Source organism: Anomaloglossus baeobatrachus, chromosome 3 (assembly GCF_048569485.1).
Source record: "Anomaloglossus baeobatrachus isolate aAnoBae1 chromosome 3, aAnoBae1.hap1, whole genome shotgun sequence".
Taxonomy (NCBI): domain Eukaryota; kingdom Metazoa; phylum Chordata; class Amphibia; order Anura; family Aromobatidae; genus Anomaloglossus; species Anomaloglossus baeobatrachus.
Genome location: NC_134355.1, coordinates 128,951,293 through 128,973,900, shown reverse-complemented (window position 1 = coordinate 128,973,900; position 22,608 = coordinate 128,951,293). Strand labels below are relative to the sequence as shown.

Genomic DNA, 22,608 nt, shown 5'->3' with positions numbered 1-22,608 from the left:
GCTTTTCACCACCTATTGGCGGGCAAGCACATCCGAGTCCAGTCAGACAACGCGACAGCGGTTGCCTACATCAATCACCAAGGCGGGACACGCAGCCGCCTGGCAATGTTGGAGGTACAACGCATCCTTCAATGGGTGGAGAACTCCCAAGTCCACCATATCCGCAGTCCACATTCCAGGCGTGGAAAACTGGGAGGCAGATTATCTCAGCCGTCAAACCGTGGACAGTGGCGAGTGGTCCCTGCATCCGGCAGTGTTTCAGTCAATCTGCCGCAAGTGGGGCACTCCGGACGTGGACCTAATGGCATCCCGTCACAACAACAAGGTTCCGATTTACGTGGCTCGCTCCCACGATCCTCAGGCCTTCGCAGCGGACGCTCTGGTTCAAGACTGGTCCCAGTTTCGTCTGTCCTACGTGTTTCCCCCTCTAGCTCTCTTGCCCAGAGTCCTGCGCAAGATCAGAATGGAGGGCCGTCGGGTCATCCTCATTGCTCCGGACTGGCCCAGGCGAGCTTGGTACCCAGACCTGCTCCATCTGTCCGTAGAGGTGCCGTGGCATCTTCCGGACCGTCCAGACCTTCTCTCACAAGGTCCGTTTTTCCGCCAGAATTCTGCGGCTCTCAGATTGACGGCGTGGCTCTTGAGTCCTGGATCTTGACGGCTTCTGGTATTCCTCCTGAAGTCATTTCCACTATGACTCGGGCCCGGAAGTCTTCCTCGGCCAAAATCTATCACAGGACTTGGAAAATTTTCCTGTCCTGGTGTCGCTCTTCCGGCCATGCTCCTTGGCCTTTTTCCTTACCGACCCTTCTGTCCTTTCTACAGTCCGGTCTGCAGCTGGGACTGTCCCTCAATTCTCTCAAGGGACAAGTCTCGGCTCTGACAGTGCTGTTCCAGCGGCGTATCGCCCGGCTGGCTCAGGTCCGCACCTTCATGCAGGGCGCGTCTCACATCATTCCGCCTTACCGGCGGCCCTTCGATCCCTGGGACCTCAATTTGGTCCTCACGGCCTTGCAGAAACCCCCCTTTGAGCCTCTTAGGGAGGTTTCTTTGTTTCGTCTTTCACAGAAAGTGGTCTTTCTAGCGGCCATAACTTCCCTCAGGAGAGTCTCTGATTTGGCTGCGCTCTCTTCGGAGTCACCTTTTTTGGTTTTTCATCAAGACAAGGTGGTTCTCCGTCCGACTCCGGACTTTCTCCCTAAGGTGGTTTCTCCTTTCCACCTTAACCAGGACATTACCCTGCCTTCCTTTTGTCCGGCCCCTGTTCATCGCTTTGAAAAAGCGTTGCATACTCTGGATCTGGTGCGGGCGCTCCTGATCTATGTGTCTCGCACCACTGCTCTTAGGCGGTGCACCTCTCTTTTTGTGCTAACCACAGGTCGGCGTAAGGGCCTCTCTGCTTCTAAGCCGACCTTAGCCCGTTGGATTAGGTCGACCATTTCGGATGCCTACCAGTGTTCTCAGGTGCCTCCCCCCGCCGGGGATCAAGGCACACTCGACCAGAGCTGTCGGTGCCTCTTGGGCTTTCAGGCACCAGGCTACGGCTCAGCAAGTCTGTCAGGCTGCCACTTGGACTAACCTGCATACCTTTTCAAAGCACTACCAAGTGCATGCTCATGCTTCGGCAGATGCGAGCTTGGGCAGACGCATCCTTCAGGCGGCTGTCGTCCATTTGTGAAGTTAGGCTCCACCTACTTCTCAGTTTTTCTTTTTATTCCCACCCATGGACTGCTTTGAGACGTCCCAATGTCTGGGTCTCCCATAGGCACGATAAAGAAAAAGAGAATTTTGTTTACTTACCGTAAATTCTTTTTCTTATAGTTCCGTATTGGGAGACCCAGCACCCTCCCTGTTGCCTGTTGGCAGTTTCTTGTTCCGCGTGTTATCACCGGCTGTTGTCGTGGACAGAGTCTCCGGTTGTTCCGGTTCTTGCGCTGTTTTTACTTGTGAGTGGCTATACTCCTTCAGCTTTTGCACTAAACTGGCTAGATCTGGTTCTCCAGGGGGTGTATAGGCTCAGAGGGATGGGCTACACTTTTTAGTGTAGTACTTTGTGTGTCCTCCGGAGGCAGAAGCTATACACCCAATGTCTGGGTCTCCCAATACGGAACTATAAGAAAAAGAATTTACGGTAAGTAAACAAAATTCTCTTTTTTACCACAAAAAACTGAGAAGACTTATTGACTTGAGTATAAGCCGAGGGTGGAAAATGCAGCAGCTACTGGAAAATATCAAAATAAACAATAAAATGTAATGTGCCCATCCTTGTGCCCTGTGGTAATGTGCCGATCCTTGTGCCCTGTGGTAATGTGCCGATCCTTGTGCCCGGTGGTAATGGGCCGATTCTTGTGCTGTGTGGTATTGTGCCCTGTAGCATTGTGCCCAGATTGTGGCATTTTAGTAATGTGTAATCCTTATACAAGGCACTGTGACAGTATGGTCTGCTTTTGTTGCCGACTTGCTACTGCTAGTCTGCTCTGGCAACAAAGTGTGTGCTGTCATATTGCACATGGTGTAAGGACTAGCCTGACTTTTGAAACTAGTGTCACTGATGACTCTTTGTTTTAAGGAGGGGGCAGAGCATGCACTGGGATTCTCAAACGAAGTATCATCAAAAAGGAAGTGAAACAAAAACCTAGTTAGGGAAGGGTAGGGAATTTTTAATTCAGGTCTATTAGAAAATTAGATTATCGCATTAAATAGATAGGGATTTAGGATGAAAATTACTTTGGACTTCAGACCACCCCATTATGAACATGGTGTAATTTTTCTAATGAATCTTATTATTCCAGTGGTAAAGAAATAATTATATGCTTCTTACCAGTATCACCATTTTTCAAATTCTTGCTTGTATTAAGTATTTTTTTTTTTTTTATGTAGGAAAAATGCCTTCGATCTCTAATGGACATACTAAGGGAACACATTGCGACAATGGAGAAGCAGCAGCTGGTATCTCATCAGTCTGAACTGACCATGTTCTTCCTGAAAGCCCTGGATTACAGAGCAGAACATCCCGAGGTAATTCTAATGAGGGAAAGACTTGAAATGTCTCTGTGCGGTGCCCACAACGTCCTGTCAGATGTTAACAAGCCAAGTTATGTAATATTGGAAGAAGGTGAGCAATGGCTTTTGTAAAAGTGACGCTTTGGGTTATTTACACGGGGTTTTTTGTGGTTTTTTTTCCAGAGTGATCTGGAAGAATTAAGCACCACAGAAGGCCATATCGTCAATTGTTTCATCATCATGGTCATGAAGCTCTCAGAAGCCACTTTTAGGCCACTTTTCTTTAAGGTAAGGGAACGTAAAATACATGATGTGGGTGTTTCCCCCCAACCTCCAAAAACAGGTGTCCATTGTCTCCCTAACACAGATCGGCCTAAATGTACAATTTGGCCCAGGAACTGATTGGAGGATGACCATCTTCTTGTGGAATATGTCAATGTTCTGTTAGCAGTCAGGAGAGACCGTGACTTATTTTTCCTTCTATTCCCTTACAGCTTTTCGACTGGTCTAAAACCGAAGGATCCTCAAAGGACCGACTCCTCACCTTCTGCCGCTTGGCTGATTGCATTGCTGACAAGCTGAAAGGACTTTTTACCTTGTTTGCTGGTCACCTTGTTAAGCCTTTTGCTGAGATATTAAACCAGACCAATACCATGAAAACAGGTATATATTAATGTATTCAGCATTGTATGGTTTATTTTTGGTCATCACTTACAGGAAGGGAGATCATATAGGAATGTATCGCCTATATAGTTTTTAATAGTTAAAATCTGCTAGTGATACAACATTAGAAACAAAGAAAATATTTTCTTTTTATAGATTTTTTCTTTATTCTAAGTTTTGTACATGGTAATGGATGTCATCATCTTGCTTTCAGAGATGTGCTTTACCGCAGCCACATGGTCTATATTCGTTGGCTTCTAAAAGAGCGTTTTCTAGGCATCCTCCATAATATATGGAGAGATCACTGTGCAGGGAGGGTAAAACTGTAACCATCATCTATTGTGAATGGTGCTATCTTGTGTTATTTATACATAGGCAATATATTTTGGGCCAGAGTCACACTTGCGAGATACTCACGCCGCATCACCCGGCCCAGCCGCTCTTCAGATACGAACATCTCCGCTGCATAGAAATACATGCAGCCAACCCGCTCCTGTCCGGAGAGTGTGCGGCTGGGCTGGGTGATGCGATGTGAGTATCTCGCAAGTGTGACTCTGGCGTAATTGTAGTCTTGTCTTTGAAACGTGATCTCTCCAGAACAAGAAGTATCAGCCCAATGGCAGAGCCAATGATCAGAACTCAAAGATTTTAGGATATAATTTTAAACATAGATTATGATTTGGAAAATGAAATAATCAGCAATTTATATAAAAAAAAAAGGATGCCTGTCAAATTTAAAGGGGTTCTCCATTACTAGGACAACCTTGTTTGATTCCACATGTTTCCCCCTGGTAAAATAATAAAGACTGTACTCACCTCCCTTACCGGCACCGTTCCCGTGGTGCTGGGGCATCATCGTGGTGTGACGTCTCACGAGCCCCATGTCCAATTGGTGCTGGCTTCTCTCAACCCACTTTCAGACCAAATGAGCTAATCAACAGGAAGTAAGTGCTGCGGCTGTGCTCACTTCCTGTTGACTGCTCGTTTGGTCCGAAGGTGCAGAGACAGAAGCCAGTGCTGATTGGACAGGTGGATCGTGTGATGTCACAACCCCACATATGGCACCGTGAATGGATAGAATGGTAGGGGAGTATTGGGTTTATTATGTTATTTGGGGAAAACGAGGAATCGGAAGGGGTTTTTAGAGGACGACCCCTTTAATGACTGTTCCAACCAAAAACTGGCACTCTGTACACCCTTTACATGGTCAAACAATTTTGTGCACAGTCCTACATATTTTCTACCGGTCTCTACCCTCTTCTGGCTCAGAAGGGCTGAGAAAGATGGGATAAGAAGTAGGCGGAACATAGGTGCAACGAGTGACTACGTTTGGTTAGAACTGTCATTATTTGCGGATGCTCCCTTTTAAATATGTTAAAAATATAAATTTACATGAAACAGCAAATCAATTTCTGATGATCCATTTGTTTTAACCGGTTGGCAAGTTAGTAATTTATAAAGTGTATAGATGCGTGTTTGGTGTTCACCAGCGGCGTGCAGCTCTCTTAACCTCTTGTGATATTTTTTTATATACAGATGAAGACTTTTTTGGATCTGATGGCGACACCAGTGAGAAAAGTTGCGTCCTTCTGGAGTTTGTACTCAACTGTCTACACAAAATCTTCCTATATGATACTCAGCATTTTGTCAGCAAGGAGCGAGCAGAGGCGTTACTAATGCCCCTGGTGGATCAGGTATTCCCCTTCGATCTTCACCCTCAGTTCTTGTTTCCTCATGTTCTTGGTTGCCGCCGATAGTTTAGCTCTTACACCGGCAGAGAATAAGTTGAAGCATCAACTATATGATTTATGTTTGGCTGATAAATTACATTATTCTCTTTTATTAGATTGAAAATGTGCTTGGAGGGGAAGAGAAGTACCAGACGAGAGTCGGCCAGAGCCTGGTTCCTTGCATTGCTCAGTTCTCTGTTGCTATGGCGGACGACTCCCTGTGGAAACCACTTAACTACCAGATACTTCTAAAGATGCGACACTCGTTTCCTAAGGTGAGAAATATCCTTAAGATCCAAATATTTAATCTGTATGGAAATATTCCTGCAGGCTCCAAGAAGCGGAGATTTGTCAGTGAATGTGCTGAATATAGGGAGATCCTTTTCTAGAAGAATACTAACAAACTGGCGTTTAATGAGCAAATAATTGTAGTCAGATGCCAAGCAAATGGGACATTGTAGATAACCACTGCTGATATAAAGGGGATGTCCACTACTGGACAACATATTATTAATTGCTTCAGTGGCCTACAAACTAAACAAACATAGAAAACCACATACAGTACATACTTTGTGGCCCGATACTACCTCTGTGATATTGGCGCTGTGATTGATACAGTAGTGCTGATCCAGAAGCAACATGTGGGTTTATTATTTTATGTGGGGCACTTAAGTAGGTAAGGAGCTTGTTTAGTAGTCCCCTTAAAGGACTCTTCTGATCCGATGCATTGGAAGCAACAGAAGAGAGGTGGTTATGCTTGCATTGAAGTCTATGGAAGCTGCCTAGTACTAGCTGCCTGTACTATCTAGCTGCCTAGTAAGAGTTGTCTGTACTATCTAGCTGCCTGTACTATCTAGCTGCCTGTACTATCTGGCTGCCTGTACTATCTAGCTGCCTGTACTATCTAGCTGCCTGTACTAGCTAGCTGCCTGTACTAGCTAGCTGCCTGTACTATCTAGCTGCCTGTACTATCTAGCGGCCTGTACTATCTAGCGGCCTGTACTATCTAGCAGCCTGTACTATCTAGCGGCCTGTACTATCTAGCGGCCTGTACTATCTAGCGGCCTGTACTATCTAGCGGCCTGTACTATCTAGCGGCCTGTACTATCTAGCTGCCTGGTACAGACAACTCTTACTATCTAGCTGCCTGGTACAGACAACTCTTACTATCTAGCTGCCTAGGACTAGCTGCTTGTACTATCTAGCTGCCTAGTAGTAGCTGCCTAGTAGATCCACCACTAGAGGGTGTTTTCGGCATTGACAAGCGACCCAATGAGAAATGATGTAGTGAGCTCCTTGTGGTTGCACACATACATGATTTTTATCATTTGGACTTTTGTCTACCTACTTTATTCAGGGAAAAAAAACCCTTAGTACAAGCAGGCAGATCCCCTGTATACGTCTTACTTTCTTCGGCGCTCCATTGGGAGACCCAGCCGATTGGGTGTATAGCACTGCCTCCGGAGGCCACACAAAGCATTACACTAAAAAGTGTAAGGCCCCTCCCCTTCTGGCTATACACCCCCAGTGGGATCACTGGCTCACCAGTTTTCTGCTTTGTGCGAAGGAGGTCAGACATCCACGCATAGCTCCACTGTTTAGTCAGCAGCAGCTGCTGACTATGTCGGATAGAAGAAAAGAGGGCCCATACTAGGGCTCCCAGCATGCTCCCTTCTCACCCCACTTGCGGTTTGTAAGGTTGAGGTACCCATTGCGGGTACGGAGGCTGGAGCCCACATGCTGTTTTCTTCGGCGCTCTATTGGGAGACCCAGACGATTGGGTGTATAGCACTGCCTCCGGAGGCCACACAAAGCAATTACACTAAAAAGTGTAAGGCCCCTCCCCTTCTGGCTATACACCCCCAGTGGGATCACTGGCTCACCAGTTTTCTGCTTTGTGCGAAGGAGGTCAGACATCCACGCATAGCTCCACTGTTTGTAGTCAGCAGTAGCTGCTGACTCTATCGGATGGAAGAAAAGAGGGCCCATATAGGGCCCCCAGCATGCTCCCTTCTCACCCGCGGTGGTGCTTGTAAGGTTGAGGTACCTATTGCTGGTACAGAGGCTGGAGCCCACATGCTGTTTTCCTTCCACATCCCCTGGAGGGCTCTGTGGAAGTGGGATCTTGCCGGCCCCCAAGCCCTGGGGCCGGGCTCCATCCACAGACCCAGAGAACCTGCTGGATTTGGAGCGGGAGTGCCGTTCAGGGACAAGGCCCTGCAACTTTCAGGTACTCTGTGTCCCCGGCAGGCACGGACACTCTCAAGGCTTGCTGAGCGTTATAGTGCGCCGGGGACAGTAGCGCTGTACGCTGGGGTTAGGTCACTGCAGCTTTGCTGAGTGACGTTACATGTTGGGAACTACTGCGCCGACCGCTCCTGGAGCGGCGGCGCAGCTGCGACTTGTGGTGCGCCGGGGGCTTTGCGCCGACCGCGCTTTTACGGCGGCGGCGCTTCTAACTTTAGCCCCCGGCTTCTGCGGCCTAGCGCCGCTTCGTTCCCGCCCCCACCCTGTCAATCAGGGTAGGGGAGAGACGCTGCTCAATTGGCAGCGCCGAGGGCTGGAGCTTTATTTACATGCTCCAGCCCTCTCACTAGGCACAGGGGGAAGCAGACTTCCCGCTCTTCGTCGGTGTACGCCCAGGGCCCGCCCCCCCTCTCCACAAGGACGCCGGCAGCCATTACACATGCGATCTGGCTGGGGAAAGGCAGCAGGCTCTGGGAGACCCAGACTAGAGGGATTTCTGGCGACCACACACCGCTCCTAAGCGGGCGGTAAGCTGCACAGTAGTGCTGGCCCCACTTGTGCCTCAGTGATATATTAGTGTACTTCTTTCTTGGTACCATATATATATATATATATATATATATATTTATATAGTGCACTGTAAGGTCGCTTCTTGGCTGGACACCCTGTACTGCTCTGAGGAGGCAGCAACATGTCATCCGCAAAACGCAAGGCTGCCAAGGCACGGGCTGTGTGCACTGTTTGTACTGCATGTGGGGCTGATCTACCAGCAGGCTCCAATGATTCACATTGTGTGCAATGTTCAGTCCCAGTGGCACTTCGTCAGCCAGAGCCTATTGTGGTGGTAGCCCAGGCAGAGACGCCTGTGAACCCTGCCCCGGTGACGGGGACAGACTTTGCAGTGTTTGCTGATAAAATGTCTGAGACTATGACAAAAATCCTGGAGACCTTGCAGGCCAGGCCAGTTCCTCAGACCATGGACACTGCTGTGGCTATGCTCTCCGGTCCCCCTCAGTTGGAACTAATCCGCACTTCAAGGGGGTCTCAAGCATCACAAGCTGAAGTCTCTGACTCAGATGACAGTCCCAGGCAGCCTAAGCGAGCTCGCTGGGAAAGACCCTCGACGTCATCACACTGCTCAGGGTCTCAGCGAGAAGAGTCTCTCTGTGATGAGACCGAGGACGGTGATCAGGATTCTAATCCTGAGGCCCCTCTCAATCTGGATGCCCCTGATGGTGACGCCATGGTTAATGACCTTATATCGGCGATTAATAGACTGTTGGATATTTCTCCCCCAGCTCCTTCAGCAGAGGAGGCAGCCGCACAGCAGGAGAAGTTCCATTTCCTGTATCCCAAGCGTAAATTAAGTGCTTTTTTGGACCACTCTGACTTCAGAGAATCAATCCAGAAGCACGACGCTCATCCAGACAAGCGTTTCTCTAAACGTTCTAAGGATACCCGTTATCCTTTTCCCTCTGAAGTGGCCAAACGCTGGACCCAGTGCCCAAAGGTGGATCCCCCAATTTCCAAGCTTGCGGCTAGATCCATAGTCGCAGTAGAGGATGGCGCTTCACTTAAAGATGCCAACGACAGACAGATGGACCTTTGGTTAAAATCTGTCTATGAAGCTATCGGCGCGTCGTTTGCTCCAGCATTCGCGGCCGTGTGGGCACTACAAGCTATTTCAGCTGGTTTAGCACAGGTGGATGCTATCATACATCCAGCAGTACCGCAGGTGGCGTCCCTAACTTCGCAAATGTCTGCGTTTGCAACCTATGCTATCAATGCTGTCCTAGAATCTACGAGCCGTACCTCTATGGCGGCCGCCAATTCTGTGGTTTTGCGCAGAGCCTTATGGTTAAAGGACTGGAAAGCAGATGCTGGTTCCAAAAAATGCTTAACCAGCTTGCCATTATCTAGAGACAGACTGTTTGGTGAGCCATTGGCTGAAATCATAAAACAGTCCAAGGGTAAGGACTCTTCCTTGCCACAGCCCAGAGCAAGTAAACCTCAACAGAAAAAGTGGCAGTCGAGGTTTCGGTCCTTTCGAGGCTCGGGCAAGCCCCAATTCTCCTCGTCCAAAGGGACTCAGAAAGGACAAGGGAGCTCAGATTCCTGGCGGGCTCACTCACGCCCCAGGAAAGCAAATGGAGGAACCGCTTCCAAGGCGGCTACCTCATGACTTTCGGCCTCCTCCCTCCGCATCCTCGGTCGGTGGCAGGCTCTCCCGCTTTTGCGACATTTGGCTGTCACAGGTCAAAGACCGGTGGGTAACAGACATTTTGTCTCTCGGGTACAGAATCGAGTACAGTTCTCGGCCTCCACTTCGGTTCTTCAGAACCTCCCCACACCCCAACCGAGCAGATGCCCTGCTGCAGGCGGTGGACTCTCTAAGAGCAGAAGGAGTCGTGATCCCTGTTCCCCCTCAGGAACGGGGGCGAGGATTTTACTCCAATCTCTTTGTGGTTCCAAAAAAGGACGGCTCCTTCCGTCCTGTTCTGGACCTAAAACTGCTCAACAAGCATGTGAACGCCAGGCGGTTCCGGATGGAATCCCTCCGCTCAGTCATTGCCTCAATGTCCCAAGGAGATTTCCTAGCATCAATAGACATCAAAGATGCTTATCTCCACGTGCCGATTGCTACGGAGCACCAACGCTTTCTGCGCTTCGTGATAGGAGACGACCATCTTCAGTTCGTGGCTCTGCCATTTGGTCTGGCGACAGCCCCCCGGGTGTTCACCAAGATCATGGCAGCGGTGGTAGCAGTCTTGCACTCTCACGGACACTCTGTGATCCCTTACTTGGACGATCTACTGGTCAAGGCACCCTCTCAGGAGGCATGCCAACTCAGCCTGAATTTTGCACTGGAGACTCTCCAGGCGTTCGGGTGGATCATCAACTTCCCAAAGTCAAATCTGTCACCGACCCAATCACTAACGTATCTTGGCATGGAGTTTCATACTCTCTCAGCGATAGTGAAGCTTCCGCTGAGCAAGCAGCGGTCACTACAGACAGGGGTGCAGACTCTCCTTCAAAGTCAGTCGCACTCCTTAAGACGCCTCATGCACTTCCTCGGGAAGATGGTGGCGGCAATAGAGGCGGTTCCGTTTGCGCAGTTTCATCTGCGTCCACTTCAATGGGACATTCTCCGCCAATGGGACGGGAAGTCGACATCCCTGGACAGGAAAGTCTCCCTTTCCCAGACGGCCAAGGACTCTCTGCAGTGGTGGCTCCTTTCCACCTCATTATCACAGGGAAGATCCTTCCTACCACCGTCCTGGGCGGTGGTCACGACAGACGCGAGTCTGTCAGGGTGGGGAGCAGTGTTTCTCCACCACAGGGCTCAGGGTACGTGGACTCAGCAGGAGTCCAGCCTTCAGATCAATGTTCTGGAAATCAGAGCAGTGTTTCTTGCCCTACTAGCCTTCCAGCAGTGGCTGGAAGGGAAGCAGATCCGAATTCAATCGGACAACTCCACAGCGGTGGCATACATCAATCACCAAGGGGGGACTCGCAGTCGGCAAGCCTTCCAGGAAGTCCGGCGGATTCTGATGTGGGTGGAAGCCACGGCCTCCACCATATCCGCAGTTCACATCCCCGGCGTAGAAAACTGGGAAGCAGACTTCCTCAGTCGCCAGGGCATGGACGCAGGGGAATGGTCCCTTCACCCGGACGTGTTTCAGGAAATCTGTCGCCGATGGGGAAGGCCGGACGTCGATCTAATGGCGTCCCGGCACAACAACAAGGTCCCAACCTTCATGGCACGGTCTCGCGATCAAAGAGCTCTAGCAGCAGACGCCCTAGTGCAAGATTGGTCGCAGTTCCGGCTCCCTTATGTGTTTCCACCTCTGGCACTCTTGCCCAGAGTGCTACGCAAGATCAGATCCGACTGCAGCCGCGTCATACTCGTCGCTCCAGACTGGCCGAGGAGGGCGTGGTATCCGGATCTGTGGCATCTCACGGTCGGCCAACCGTGGGCACTACCAGACCGACCAGACTTACTGTCCCAAGGGCCTTTTTTCCATCGGAATTCTGCGGCCCTCAACCTGACTGCGTGGCCATTGAGTCCTGGATCCTAGCGTCTTCAGGCTTATCCCAAGGGGTCGTTGCCACCATGAGACAGGCTAGGAAGCCCACGTCTGCTAAGATCTACCACAGAACGTGGAGGATATTCTTATCCTGGTGCTCTGCTCAGGGAGTGTCTCCCTGGCCATTTGCATTACCTACCCTTCTTTCTTTCCTGCAATCTGGGTTAGAAAAAGGTTTGTCGCTCGGCTCCCTTAAAGGACAAGTCTCGGCGCTATCCGTCTTTTTTCAGAAGCGTCTAGCACGACTTTCTAAGGTGCGCACGTTCCTACAGGGGGTTTGCCATATCGTTCCCCCGTACAAGCGGCCGTTAGATCCATGGGATCTGAACAGGGTACTAGTTGCCCTCCAGAAGCCGCCCTTCGAGCCTCTGAAGGAGGTTTCACTTTCTAGACTATCACAGAAAGTGGCTTTTCTGGTAGCGATCACATCTCTTCGGAGAGTGTCTGAGCTAGCAGCGCTGTCTTCCAAGGCTCCCTTCCTGGTCTTCCACCAGGACAAGGTAGTGCTGCGCCCCATTCAGGAGTTTCTCCCGAAGGTGGTATCCTCTTTTCATCTTAATCAGGATATCTTTTTGCCTTCGTTTTGTCCTCATGCAGTTCATCGGTATGAGAAGGATTTACATTTGTTAGATCTGGTGAGAGCACTCAGAATCTACATTTCCCGCACAGCGCCCCTGCGCCGTTCGGATGCACTCTTTGTCCTTGTCGCTGGTAAGCGCAAAGGGTCGCAGGCTTCTAAGGCCACCCTGGCTCGATGGATCAAAGAACCAATTCTTGAAGCCTACCGTTCTGCGGGGCTTCAGGTTCCATCAGGGCTGAAGGCCCATTCTACCAGAGCCGTGGGTGCGTCCTGGGCATTGCGACACCAGGCTACGGCTCAACAGGTGTGCCAGGCAGCTACCTGGTCGAGTCTGCACACTTTCACCAAACATTATCAGGTGCATACCTATGCTTCGGCGGACGCCAGCCTAGGTAGAAGAGTCCTGCAGGCGGCAGTTGCCTCCCCGTAGGGGAGGGCTGTCTTTGCAGCTCTAACATGAGGTATTTCTTTACCCACCCAGGGACAGCTTTTGGACGTCCCAATCGTCTGGGTCTCCCAATAGAGCGCCGAAGAAGAAGGGAATTTTGTTACTTACCGTAAATTCCTTTTCTTCTAGCTCTTATTGGGAGACCCAGCACCCGCCCTGTTGTCCTTCGGGATTTTTGGTTTGTTTGCGGGTACACATGTTGTTCATGTTGAACGGTTTTCAGTTCTCCGATGTTACTCGGAGAGAATTTGTTTAAACCAGTTATTGGCTTTCCTCCTTCTTGCTTTTGCACTAAAACTGGTGAGCCAGTGATCCCACTGGGGGTGTATAGCCAGAAGGGGAGGGGCCTTACACTTTTTAGTGTAATTGCTTTGTGTGGCCTCCGGAGGCAGTGCTATACACCCAATCGTCTGGGTCTCCCAATAAGAGCTAGAAGAAAAGGAATTTACGGTAAGTAACAAAATTCCCTTCTTCCTTCCCCATCCCCCTGTGGGGCTCTGAGGAAGTGGGATCTTACCGGCCTCCAAGCCCTGAGGCCGGGCTCCGTCCACAGACCCATTGCACCTGCTGGATAAGGAGCCGGGGTACCGTTCAGGGACAAGGCCCTGCAACATTCAGGTACTCTGTGTCCCCCTATGGACTGGCCGCGCACACTCCAGACTTGCTGGGTGTGCTAGTGCGCCGGGGACAGTAGCGCTGCGCGCTGGGGTTTGAGTCACTGCAGCTTGGCTGAGTGACTTTATGTGTTGGGAACTACCGCGCCGGCCGCTCTGGGAGCGGCGGCGCGGCTGGGACTTGTAGTGCGCCGTGGACTTAGCGCCGACCGTGCTTTTACGACGGCGGCGCTTATAAATCTTGTCCCCGGCTTTTGCGGCCTAGCTCCGCTTCGTTCCCGCCCCCTCCCTGTCAATCAGGGAAGGGGACAGGCGTTGTGCAATCGTCAGCGCCGAGGGCTGGAGCCTTATTTACATGCTCCAGCCCTCTCACTGGGCACAGTGGGACGCAGGTTTCCCGCTTTTTGTCTGAGCACACCCAGGGCCCGCCCCCCCTCCACAGAGACGCCGGCAGCCATTCCTGCATGCAGTCTAGCTGGGGAACGGACACAGGCTCTGGGAGACCCAGACAAGGGATTTCTGGCGACCACACACCCGCGTTAAGCGGGCGGTAAGCAGCACATTCGTGCTGGCCCCACTAGTGCCACAGTGTTATTTGGTGTACTTTTTCCTGTACCAGATATATCTATATATATTGCACTGTAAGGTCGCTTCTTGGCTGTATACCCCTATTGCTCTGAGGAGACGACAACATGTCATCTGCAAAACGCAAGGGTGCCAAGACACAGGCTGTGAACGCTGCTTGTGCCGCTTGTGGGGCTAATCTACCGGCAGGTTACAATGACCCCCATTGTGTGCAATGTTCGGTCCCTGTGCCACTTCGTCAGCCGGAGCCTATGGTGGTGGTGGCCCAGGCGGAGTCGCCGGTGAACCCTGTCCCGGTGACGGGGACAGAGTTTGCTGTTTTTGCTGACAGGATGTCTGTCACTATGACAAAAATCCTAGAGACCTTGCAGGCCAGGCCAGTTACTCAGTCCATGGACACTGCTGCGGCAATGTTCCCCGGTCCCCCTCAGTTGGAGTTAATCAGTGCTTCAAGGGGGTCACAGGCATCTCAGCCTGACGGCTCTGATTCAGATGACAGTCCCAGGCAGCCTAAGCGTCCTCGCTGGGAGAGACCCCCCACGTCATCACGCGGATCAGGGTCTCAGCGAGAAGGGTCTCTACATGATGAGACAGAGGAGGGTGATCAGGAGTCTAATCCTGAAACCGCTCTCAATCTGGATACTCCTGATGGTGACGCCATGGTAAATGACCTTATAGCGGCCATCAATAGACTGTTGGATATTTCTCCCCCAGCCCCTTCTGCAGAGGAGGCAGCTGCACAGCAGGAGAAGTTCCATTTCAGGTATCTCAAGCCTAAACTGAGTACTTTTCTGGACCACGCTGACTTCAGAGAATCAGTCCAGAAACACCATGCCTACCCAGATAAGCGTTTCTCCAAACGTCTTAAGGATACACGTTATCCCTTTCCCCCTGACGTGGTCAAACGCTGGACCCAGTGTCCAAAGGTGGATCCCCCAATCTCCAGGCTTGCAGCTAGATCCATAGTTGCAGTGGAAGATGGGGCTTCACTTAAAGATGCCAATGACAGACAGATGGACCTTTGGTTAAAGTCTGTCTATGAAGCTATTGGCGCGTCGTTTGCTCCAGCATTCGCGGCCGTGTGGGCACTCCAAGCTATTTCAGCTGGCCTGGCACAGGTGGACTCTATCATATGTCCAGCAGTGCCGCGAGTAGCGTCCCTAACCTCGCAAATGTCTGCGTTTGCGACTTACGCTATCAACGCTGTCCTGGACTCTACAAGCCGTACCTCAATTGCGTCTGCCAACTCTGTTGTCTTGCGCAGAGCCTTGTGGTTAAAGGAATGGAAAGCGGATTCTGCTTCCAAAAAATGTTTAACCAGCTTGCCGCTATCTGTAGATAGACTGTTTGGTGAACAATTGGCTGAAATTATTAAGCAATCCAAGGGTAAGGACTCCTCCTTACCCCAGCCCAGATCAAGCAAACCTCAACAGAGGAAGTGGCAGTCGAGGTTTCGGTCCTTTCGAGGCTCCAGCAAGACCCATTTCTCCTCGTCCAAAGGGACTCAGAAGGAGCAAAGGAGCTCAGATTCCTGGCGGGCTCAGTCACGCCCCAAGAAAGCAACCGGAGGAACCGCTTCCAAGGCGGCTGCCTCATGACTTTCGGCCTCAGCCCTCCGCATCCTCGGTCGGTGGCAGGCTCTCCCGCTTTTGCGACATTTGGCTGCCACAGGTCAAAGACCGGTGGGTAGCAGACATTTTGTCTCACGGGTACAGGATAGAATTCATTTCTCGTCCTCCGCCTTGGTTCTTCAGAACCTCCCCACATCCCGACCGAGCAGATGCCCTTCTGCAGGCGGTGTGCTCACTAAAAGCAGAAGGAGTGGTGATCCCTGTTCCTCTGCAGGAACAAGGGCAAGGTTTTTACTCCAATCTCTTGGTGGTTCCAAAAAAGGACGGCTCGTTCCGTCCTGTTCTGGACCTAAAGCTGCTCAACAAGCATGTGAACGCCAGGCGGTTCCGGATGGAATCCCTCCGCTCTGTCATTGCCTCAATGTCTCAAGGAGATTTCCTTGCATCAATAGACATCAAAGATGCTTATCTCCACGTGCCGATTGCTACAGAGCACCAACGTTTCCTACGTTTCGTGATAGGAGACGACCATCTCCAGTTCGTAGCTCTGCCATTTGGTCTGGCGACAGCCCCACGGGTTTTCACCAAGGTCATGGCGGCAGTGGTAGCAGTCTTGCATTCTCAGGGTCATTCGGTGATCCCTTACTTAGACGATCTACTTGTCAAGGCACCCTCTCAAGAGGCATGCCAACACAGCCTGAATGTTGCGCTGGAGACTCTCCAGACTTTCGGGTGGATCATCAACTTTTCAAAGTCACACCTGGCACCGACTCAATCACTAACGTATCTTGGCATGGAGTTTCATACTCTCTCAGCGATAGTGAAGCTTCCGCTGGACAAGCAGCGGTCTCTACGGACAGGGGTGCAGTCTCTCCTTCAGGGTCAGTCGCACCCCTTAAGGCGCCTCATGCACTTCCTAGGGAAGATGGTGGCAGCAATGGAGGCAGTCCCGTTCGCGCAGTTTCATCTGCGTCCACTTCAATGGGACATCCTCCGCCAGTGGGACGGGAAGACAACTTCCCTAGACAGGAAAGTCTCCCTTTCTCAGACGGCCAAGGATTCTCTGCTATGGTGGCTCCTTCCCACCTCATTAACGCAGGGAAGATCATTCCTGCCCCCTTCCTGGGCAGTGGTCACGACAGACGCGAGTCTGTCAGGGTGGGGAGCAGTTTTTCTCCACCACAGGGCTCAAGGGACGTGGACTCAGCAGGAGACCACCCTTCAGATCAATGTTCTGGAAATCAGGGCAGTGTATCTTGCCCTATTAGCCTTCCAGCAGTGGCTGGAAGGAAAGCAGATCCGAATTCAGTCGGAAAACTCCACAGCGGTGGCATACATCAACCACCAAGGAGGGACACGCAGTCGGCAAGCCTTCCAGGAAGTCAGGCGGATTCTGATGTGGGTGGAGGAAAGAGCATCCACCATATCAGCGGTTCACATCCCGGGCGTAGAAAACTGGGAAGCAGACTTCCTCAGTCGCCAGGGCATGGACGCAGAGGAATGGTCCCTTCACCCGGACGTGTTTCAGGAAATCTGCCGCCGCTGGGGGGTGCCGGACGTCGACCTAATGGCGTCTCGGCACAACAACAAGGTCCCGACCTTCATAGCGCGGTCTCGCGATCAAAGAGCTCTGGCGGCAGACGCCTTGGTGCAAGATTGGTCGCAGTTCCGGCTCCCTTATGTGTTTCCACCTCTGGCACTCTTGCCCAGAGTGTTACGCAAGATCAGATCCGATTGCGGCCGCGTCATACTCGTCGCCCCAGACTGGCCGAGGAGGTCGTGGTACCCGGATCTGTGGCATCTCACGGTCGGCCAACCGTGGGCACTACCAGACCGTCCAGACTTACTGTCCCAAGGGCCGTTTTTCCATCGTAATTCTGCGGCCCGAACCTGACTGTGTGGCCATTGAATCCTGGATCCTAGCGTCTTCAGGATTATCCCAAGGGGTCGATGCCACCATGAGACAGGCTAGGAAGTCCACGTCTGCTAAGATCTACCACAGAACGTGGAAGATTTTCTTATCCTGGTGCTCTGCACAAGGAGTATCTCCCTGGCCATTCGCGTTACCTGTCTTTCTTTCCTTCCTGCAAGCTGGGTTGGAAAAGGGCTTGTCGCTCGGCTCCCTTAAAGGGCAAGTCTCGGCACTATCCGTGTTTTTTCAGAAGCGTCTAGCACGACTTTCTCAGGTGCGCACGTTCCTGCAGGGGGTTTGTCATATCGTACCTCCGTACAGGCGGCCTTTAGATCCGTGGGATCTAAACAAGGTCCTTGTTACTCTCCAGAAGCCGCCCTTCGAGCCTCTAAGGGATGTGTCACTCTCTCGACTCTCACAGAAAGTGGCCTTTCTGGTAGCGGTCACGTCTCTTCGGAGAGTGTCTGAACTAGCAGCGCTGTCATCCAAAGCTCCTTTCCTGGTGTTCCACCAGGACAAGGTAGTGCTGCGCCCCGTTCAGGAGTTTCTCCCTAAAGTGGTATCCTCTTTTCATCTTAATCAGGATATCTCCTTGCCTTCCTTTTATCCGCATGCAGTTCATCGGTATGAAAAGGATTTACATTTGTTGGATCTGGTGAGAGCACTCAGAATCTACATTTCCCGCACGGCGCCCCTGCGCCGCTCGGATGCACTCTTTGTCCTTGTCGCTGGTAAGCGCAAAGGGTCGCAGGCTTCCAAAGCCACCCTGGCTCGGTGGATCAAAGAACCAATTCTTGAAGCCTACCGTTCTGCTGGGCTTCCGGTTCCATCAGGGCTGAAGGCCCATTCTACCAGAGCCGTGGGTGCGTCCTGGGCATTACGACACCAGGCTACGGCTCAACAGGTGTGCCAGGCAGCTACCTGGTCGAGTCTGCACACTTTCACCAAACATTATCAGGTGCATACCTATGCTTCGGCGGACGCCAGCCTAGGTAGGAGAGTCCTGCAGGCGGCAGTTGCCTCCCCGTAGGGGAGGGCTGTCTTTGCAGCTCTAACATGAGGTATTTCTTTACCCACCCAGGGACAGCTTTTGGACGTCCCAATCGTCTGGGTCTCCCAATGGAGCGCCGAAGAAGAAGGGAATTTTGTTACTTACCGTAAATTCCTTTTCTTCTAGCTCCTATTGGGAGACCCAGCACCCGCCCTGTTGTCCTTGGGGATTTTTGGTTGTTTTTCGGGTACACATGTTGTTCATGTTGAATGGTTTTCAGTTCTCCGATGTTACTTCGGAGTGAATTTGTTTAAACCAGTTCTTGGCTTTCCTCCTTCTTGCTTTTGCACTAAAACTGGTGAGCCAGTGATCCCACTGGGGGTGTATAGCCAGAAGGGGAGGGGCCTTACACTTTTTAGTGTAATGCTTTGTGTGGCCTCCGGAGGCAGTGCTATACACCCAATCGGCTGGGTCTCCCAATAGGAGCTAGAAGAAAAGGAATTTACGGTAAGTAACAAAATTCCCTTCTTTGTACTGGGTTGGGTAGTGTTGTGTGGTCATGGCTGCAATTATTACAAGCCTCCTACTCGTAGGTTACAGTATTCACGGAGGTTTGCTTTATTTATGGCATGTAACATATGCTCAACCCCTGGAAATGGCTTTTATATTGAACATTTAGATTTCTTGCAGAACAAATTGGGATTGTGACAGTGGAGTTCAGTTGGATAATGACATTAAAGGATATTTACAGCTACAAACATGATCTTTATACTTGGAAAAACACAGATATGCAGCTTTCTGGTATAAAAGCTCAGATGAATCGCCCCTATACAGTTAGTAAAGGGAAGTGTCAGGAATGCACTGGACAGAAACGAGTGATCCTTCCCATTACACAAGGTTTCTACAGAAATAGAACATACAATACACTTGGATCGGTGGATACATGACATTGTGGCTCACAGCAATTCAGGTTTTGTTGTTCTCATTACTGAATTGTTTCATCTGTTGTCAGGTTCGCTTTGCTGCATTACTTGTCCTTGTTGAACTGGTGGAAAAACTGCGGGAAAACTACATGGTCCTGCTGCCGGAGTCCATCCCATTCCTGGCAGAACTCATGGAAGGTATGATATCCATTATAGTGAAATATGTCAGATAATCGTATGTACAGCTGTTTGTATTCAAGAGTATCTAAACCATATATTGTGAGCTCCCCTAGAGGTGACTGTGGGCAACAATATTGTTTATTTTGTGTGAAAGAGACCCTGCTTTTCATAGTGCATGGACGGAGCTGCTGGCGCTGTGTGTGCTCTGCTGGCGCTGTGTGTGCTCTGCTGGCGCTGTGTGTGCTCTGCTGGCGCTGTGTGTGCTCTGCTGGCGCTGTGTGGTGTGCACTTTTCTGGCGCTGTGTGGTGTGCGCTTTTCTGGCGCTGTGTGGTGTGCGCTTTTCTGGCGCTGTGTGGTGTGCGCTCTTCTGGCGCTGTGTGGTGTGCGCTCTTCTGGCGCTGTGTGGTGTGCTTTTCTGGCGCGGTGTGGTGTGCTTTTCTGGCGCGGTGTGGTGTGCGCTTTTCTGGCGCTGTGTGTGTGTGTGCGCGCTCTCTTCTGGCGCTGTGTGTGCGCTCTCTCTTCTGGCGCTGTGTGTGTGTGGGCGCGCTCTCTTCTGGCGCTGTGTGCATGTACAATGTGACAGATTCCCTTCAGGAGATGCCTAGGATTACAAAATCTTGGCTGTTTTGTTCCATAATTATCATTACCCTTGTCCTTGGGTTATGTCTAATATTGCAGCTGAGCTCCAATGAAGTGACTAGAGTTGAGCTGCAGTACTGCTCATGGCCTGTGGAGAGGTATGGCGCTGTTTCTGGAAGAAAACAGCAGAGTTTTCTAATCTTGGACAACCATTAAAATAGCCACAAACTCTTTCACATTATTTTATGGAAACTTGTACACAATTCCATTATAACATAAAGTTTTAACTCTAGATTACATTTGTAACTGAAGATTTTTTTCCAGTAGTATTTTGCAATTCGTACTAGTAATTGCTGAAAGGGTTACTTCTCCTTAGATTTGAAATCAGCCGAACTTGACTAGTACCCGAAAATAAGGCCTACCCTGAAAATAAGACCCTAGCATGATTTTACAGGATTTTTGGAGTATATTTTAAATATAAGCCCTAGCTACAGTCAGGGTCGGGGATGGGGTTGGGAGAGTGTCACACTGCGCCGTTTCTCTGGGTAGATGATGACGCAGCCATATCATCCTGGCTTTGGTTGTTTGTTTTTTTTGTTGCTTTCTTAGCTGATCATAACCCCATGCCTGACGTGATCCTTCTTCTTGTATCTAGATGAATGTGAAGAGGTGGAGCAGCAGTGTCAGAAGACAATCAAGCAGCTGGAAACTATTCTGGGAGAATCACTGCAGAGCTATTTCTAAGAAGCCATTTTTACTCTGGACTGTGCCCGGCCGGACTCTAAAATGTAAAACTTTTTAAAGCCTGAATCCATGGAAAGTGTGAACTGTGGGCGACGTCGTGGCCTGATCCTTCCACGGAGCGTTGTGGGGAAGCTGGAGGAGATCTGCTTGTTTCAACCTATATATTTAAGTGTAATTCTTCTCCCAGCGAGATTTCCCACCACGATTGACTGATCCAATTATTTTTAATTATCCATCATTGTGGTGATTTTTAAATCTGTATATAGCCAATATCATTGTATGTAGCTGATATATACGTGTAACTCTGGAGCCACTCACTGAAGTTACGTTTGTATCCTGCACTTTTTATGCAGACATTTTGTAAAGATATATACTCAAATGTGTGAGGTTAAAGGCATATTTTACACTCTTAGAATTGTGTGGGGTTTCTTTTCTCCTGCATTTCATTTCTTGCTGGATAACTGATTGATATTAACACCATGTAAATTTTTGCCCCTGGATTATATGGATATTTGTGGAGAGTGTATATTGTTCAGCAGTTTGCAATTTGCATGCTGTAAAAAAGAAATGCTGTTCAGAGTATATAGCAATGGGCACATCCATGTAATACAGGGGTGGGGAACCTACGGCCCGCGATGACCTTTTCTGCAGCCCCCGGGCAGATTCCCAGGCATTGCAGTGCTTTGGCGGCAGCCGCATCTTGCTAGCTGCTGGCCCTTTAAACCCTGTATGCAATGCACACCCACCAACCTTGAAAGAGCCCATATATTCTAGGCTCAACCATGCATACACTGGAGGATTTCTTCCTCACGCTGGCCAATGCCAGCATGAGGATGTTCTTTGTGGGCGGGGTAAGCCTGCAATGTGCTCTCAAAAGGGGAGTGGCTGCCTCAGCATCCCCCAGGTTTGTTTGTGCCCCCGGGCCTGTGCATGCCCTTCCAGCCTCCCCGGGCCTGTGCGTGCCCTTCCAGCCTCCCCGGGCCTGTGCGTGCCCTTCCAGCCTCCCCGGGCCTGTGCGTGCCCTTCCAGCCTCCCCGGGCCTGTGCGTGCCCTTCCAGCCTCCCCGGGCCTGTGCGTGCCCTTCCAGCCTCCCCGGGCCTGTGCGTCCCCTTCCAGCCTCCCCGGGCCTGTGCGTGCCCTTCCAGCCTCCCCGGGCCTGTGCGTGCCCTTCCAGCCTCCCCGGGCCTGTGCGTGCCCTTCCAGCCTCCCCGGGCCTGTGCGTGCCCTTCCAGCCTCCCCGGGCCTGTGCGTGCCCTTCCAGCCTCCCCGGGCCTGTGCGTGCCCTTCCAGCCTCCCCGGGCCTGTGCGTGCCCTTCCAGCCTCCTCGGGCCTGTGCGTGCCCTTCCAGCCTCCCCGGGCCTGTGCGTTCCCTTCCAGCCTCCCCGGGCCTGTGCGTGCCCTTCCAGCCTCCCCGGGCCTGTGCGTGCCCTTCCCGCCTCCCCGGGCCTGTGCGTGCCCTTCCCGCCTCCCCGGGCCTGTGCGTGCCCTTCCCGCCTCCCCGGGCCTGTGCGTGCCCTTCCCGCCTCCCCGGGCCTGTGCGTGCCCTTCCCGCCTCCCCGGGCCTGTGCGTGCCCTTCCCGCCTCCCCGGGCCTGTGCGTGCCCTTCCCGCCTCCCCGGGCCTGTGCGTGCCCTTCCCGCCTCCCCGGGCCTGTGCGTGCCCTTCCCGCCTTCCCGGGCCTGTGCGTGCCCTTCCCGCCTCCCCGGGCCTGTGCGTGCCCTCAGCAGTCCCAGCCGACACAAACCTGGTT

The 22,608-nt window shown here is 51.4% G+C and overlaps 1 protein-coding gene across 2 annotated transcripts in view; it reads left to right on the top strand.

Annotated features, from left to right (window-relative positions):
• The window catches only part of HEATR1 (HEAT repeat containing 1), a 252,046-nt gene extending 230,772 nt beyond the window's left edge, over positions 1–21,274 (top strand). For both annotated transcript variants that reach the window (XM_075339439.1, XM_075339438.1), the window contains 7 exons: positions 2,881–3,018; positions 3,187–3,291; positions 3,498–3,666; positions 5,203–5,360; positions 5,513–5,671; positions 19,445–19,553; positions 20,771–21,274. In XM_075339439.1, the coding sequence (XP_075195554.1) occupies positions 2,881–3,018; positions 3,187–3,291; positions 3,498–3,666; positions 5,203–5,360; positions 5,513–5,671; positions 19,445–19,553; positions 20,771–20,859 (927 nt within the window). In that variant the 3' untranslated portion in view covers positions 20,860–21,274. The remainder of the gene's footprint in view (positions 1–2,880; positions 3,019–3,186; positions 3,292–3,497; positions 3,667–5,202; positions 5,361–5,512; positions 5,672–19,444; positions 19,554–20,770) is intronic.
• The last annotated feature ends 1,334 nt before the right edge of the window (positions 21,275–22,608 follow it).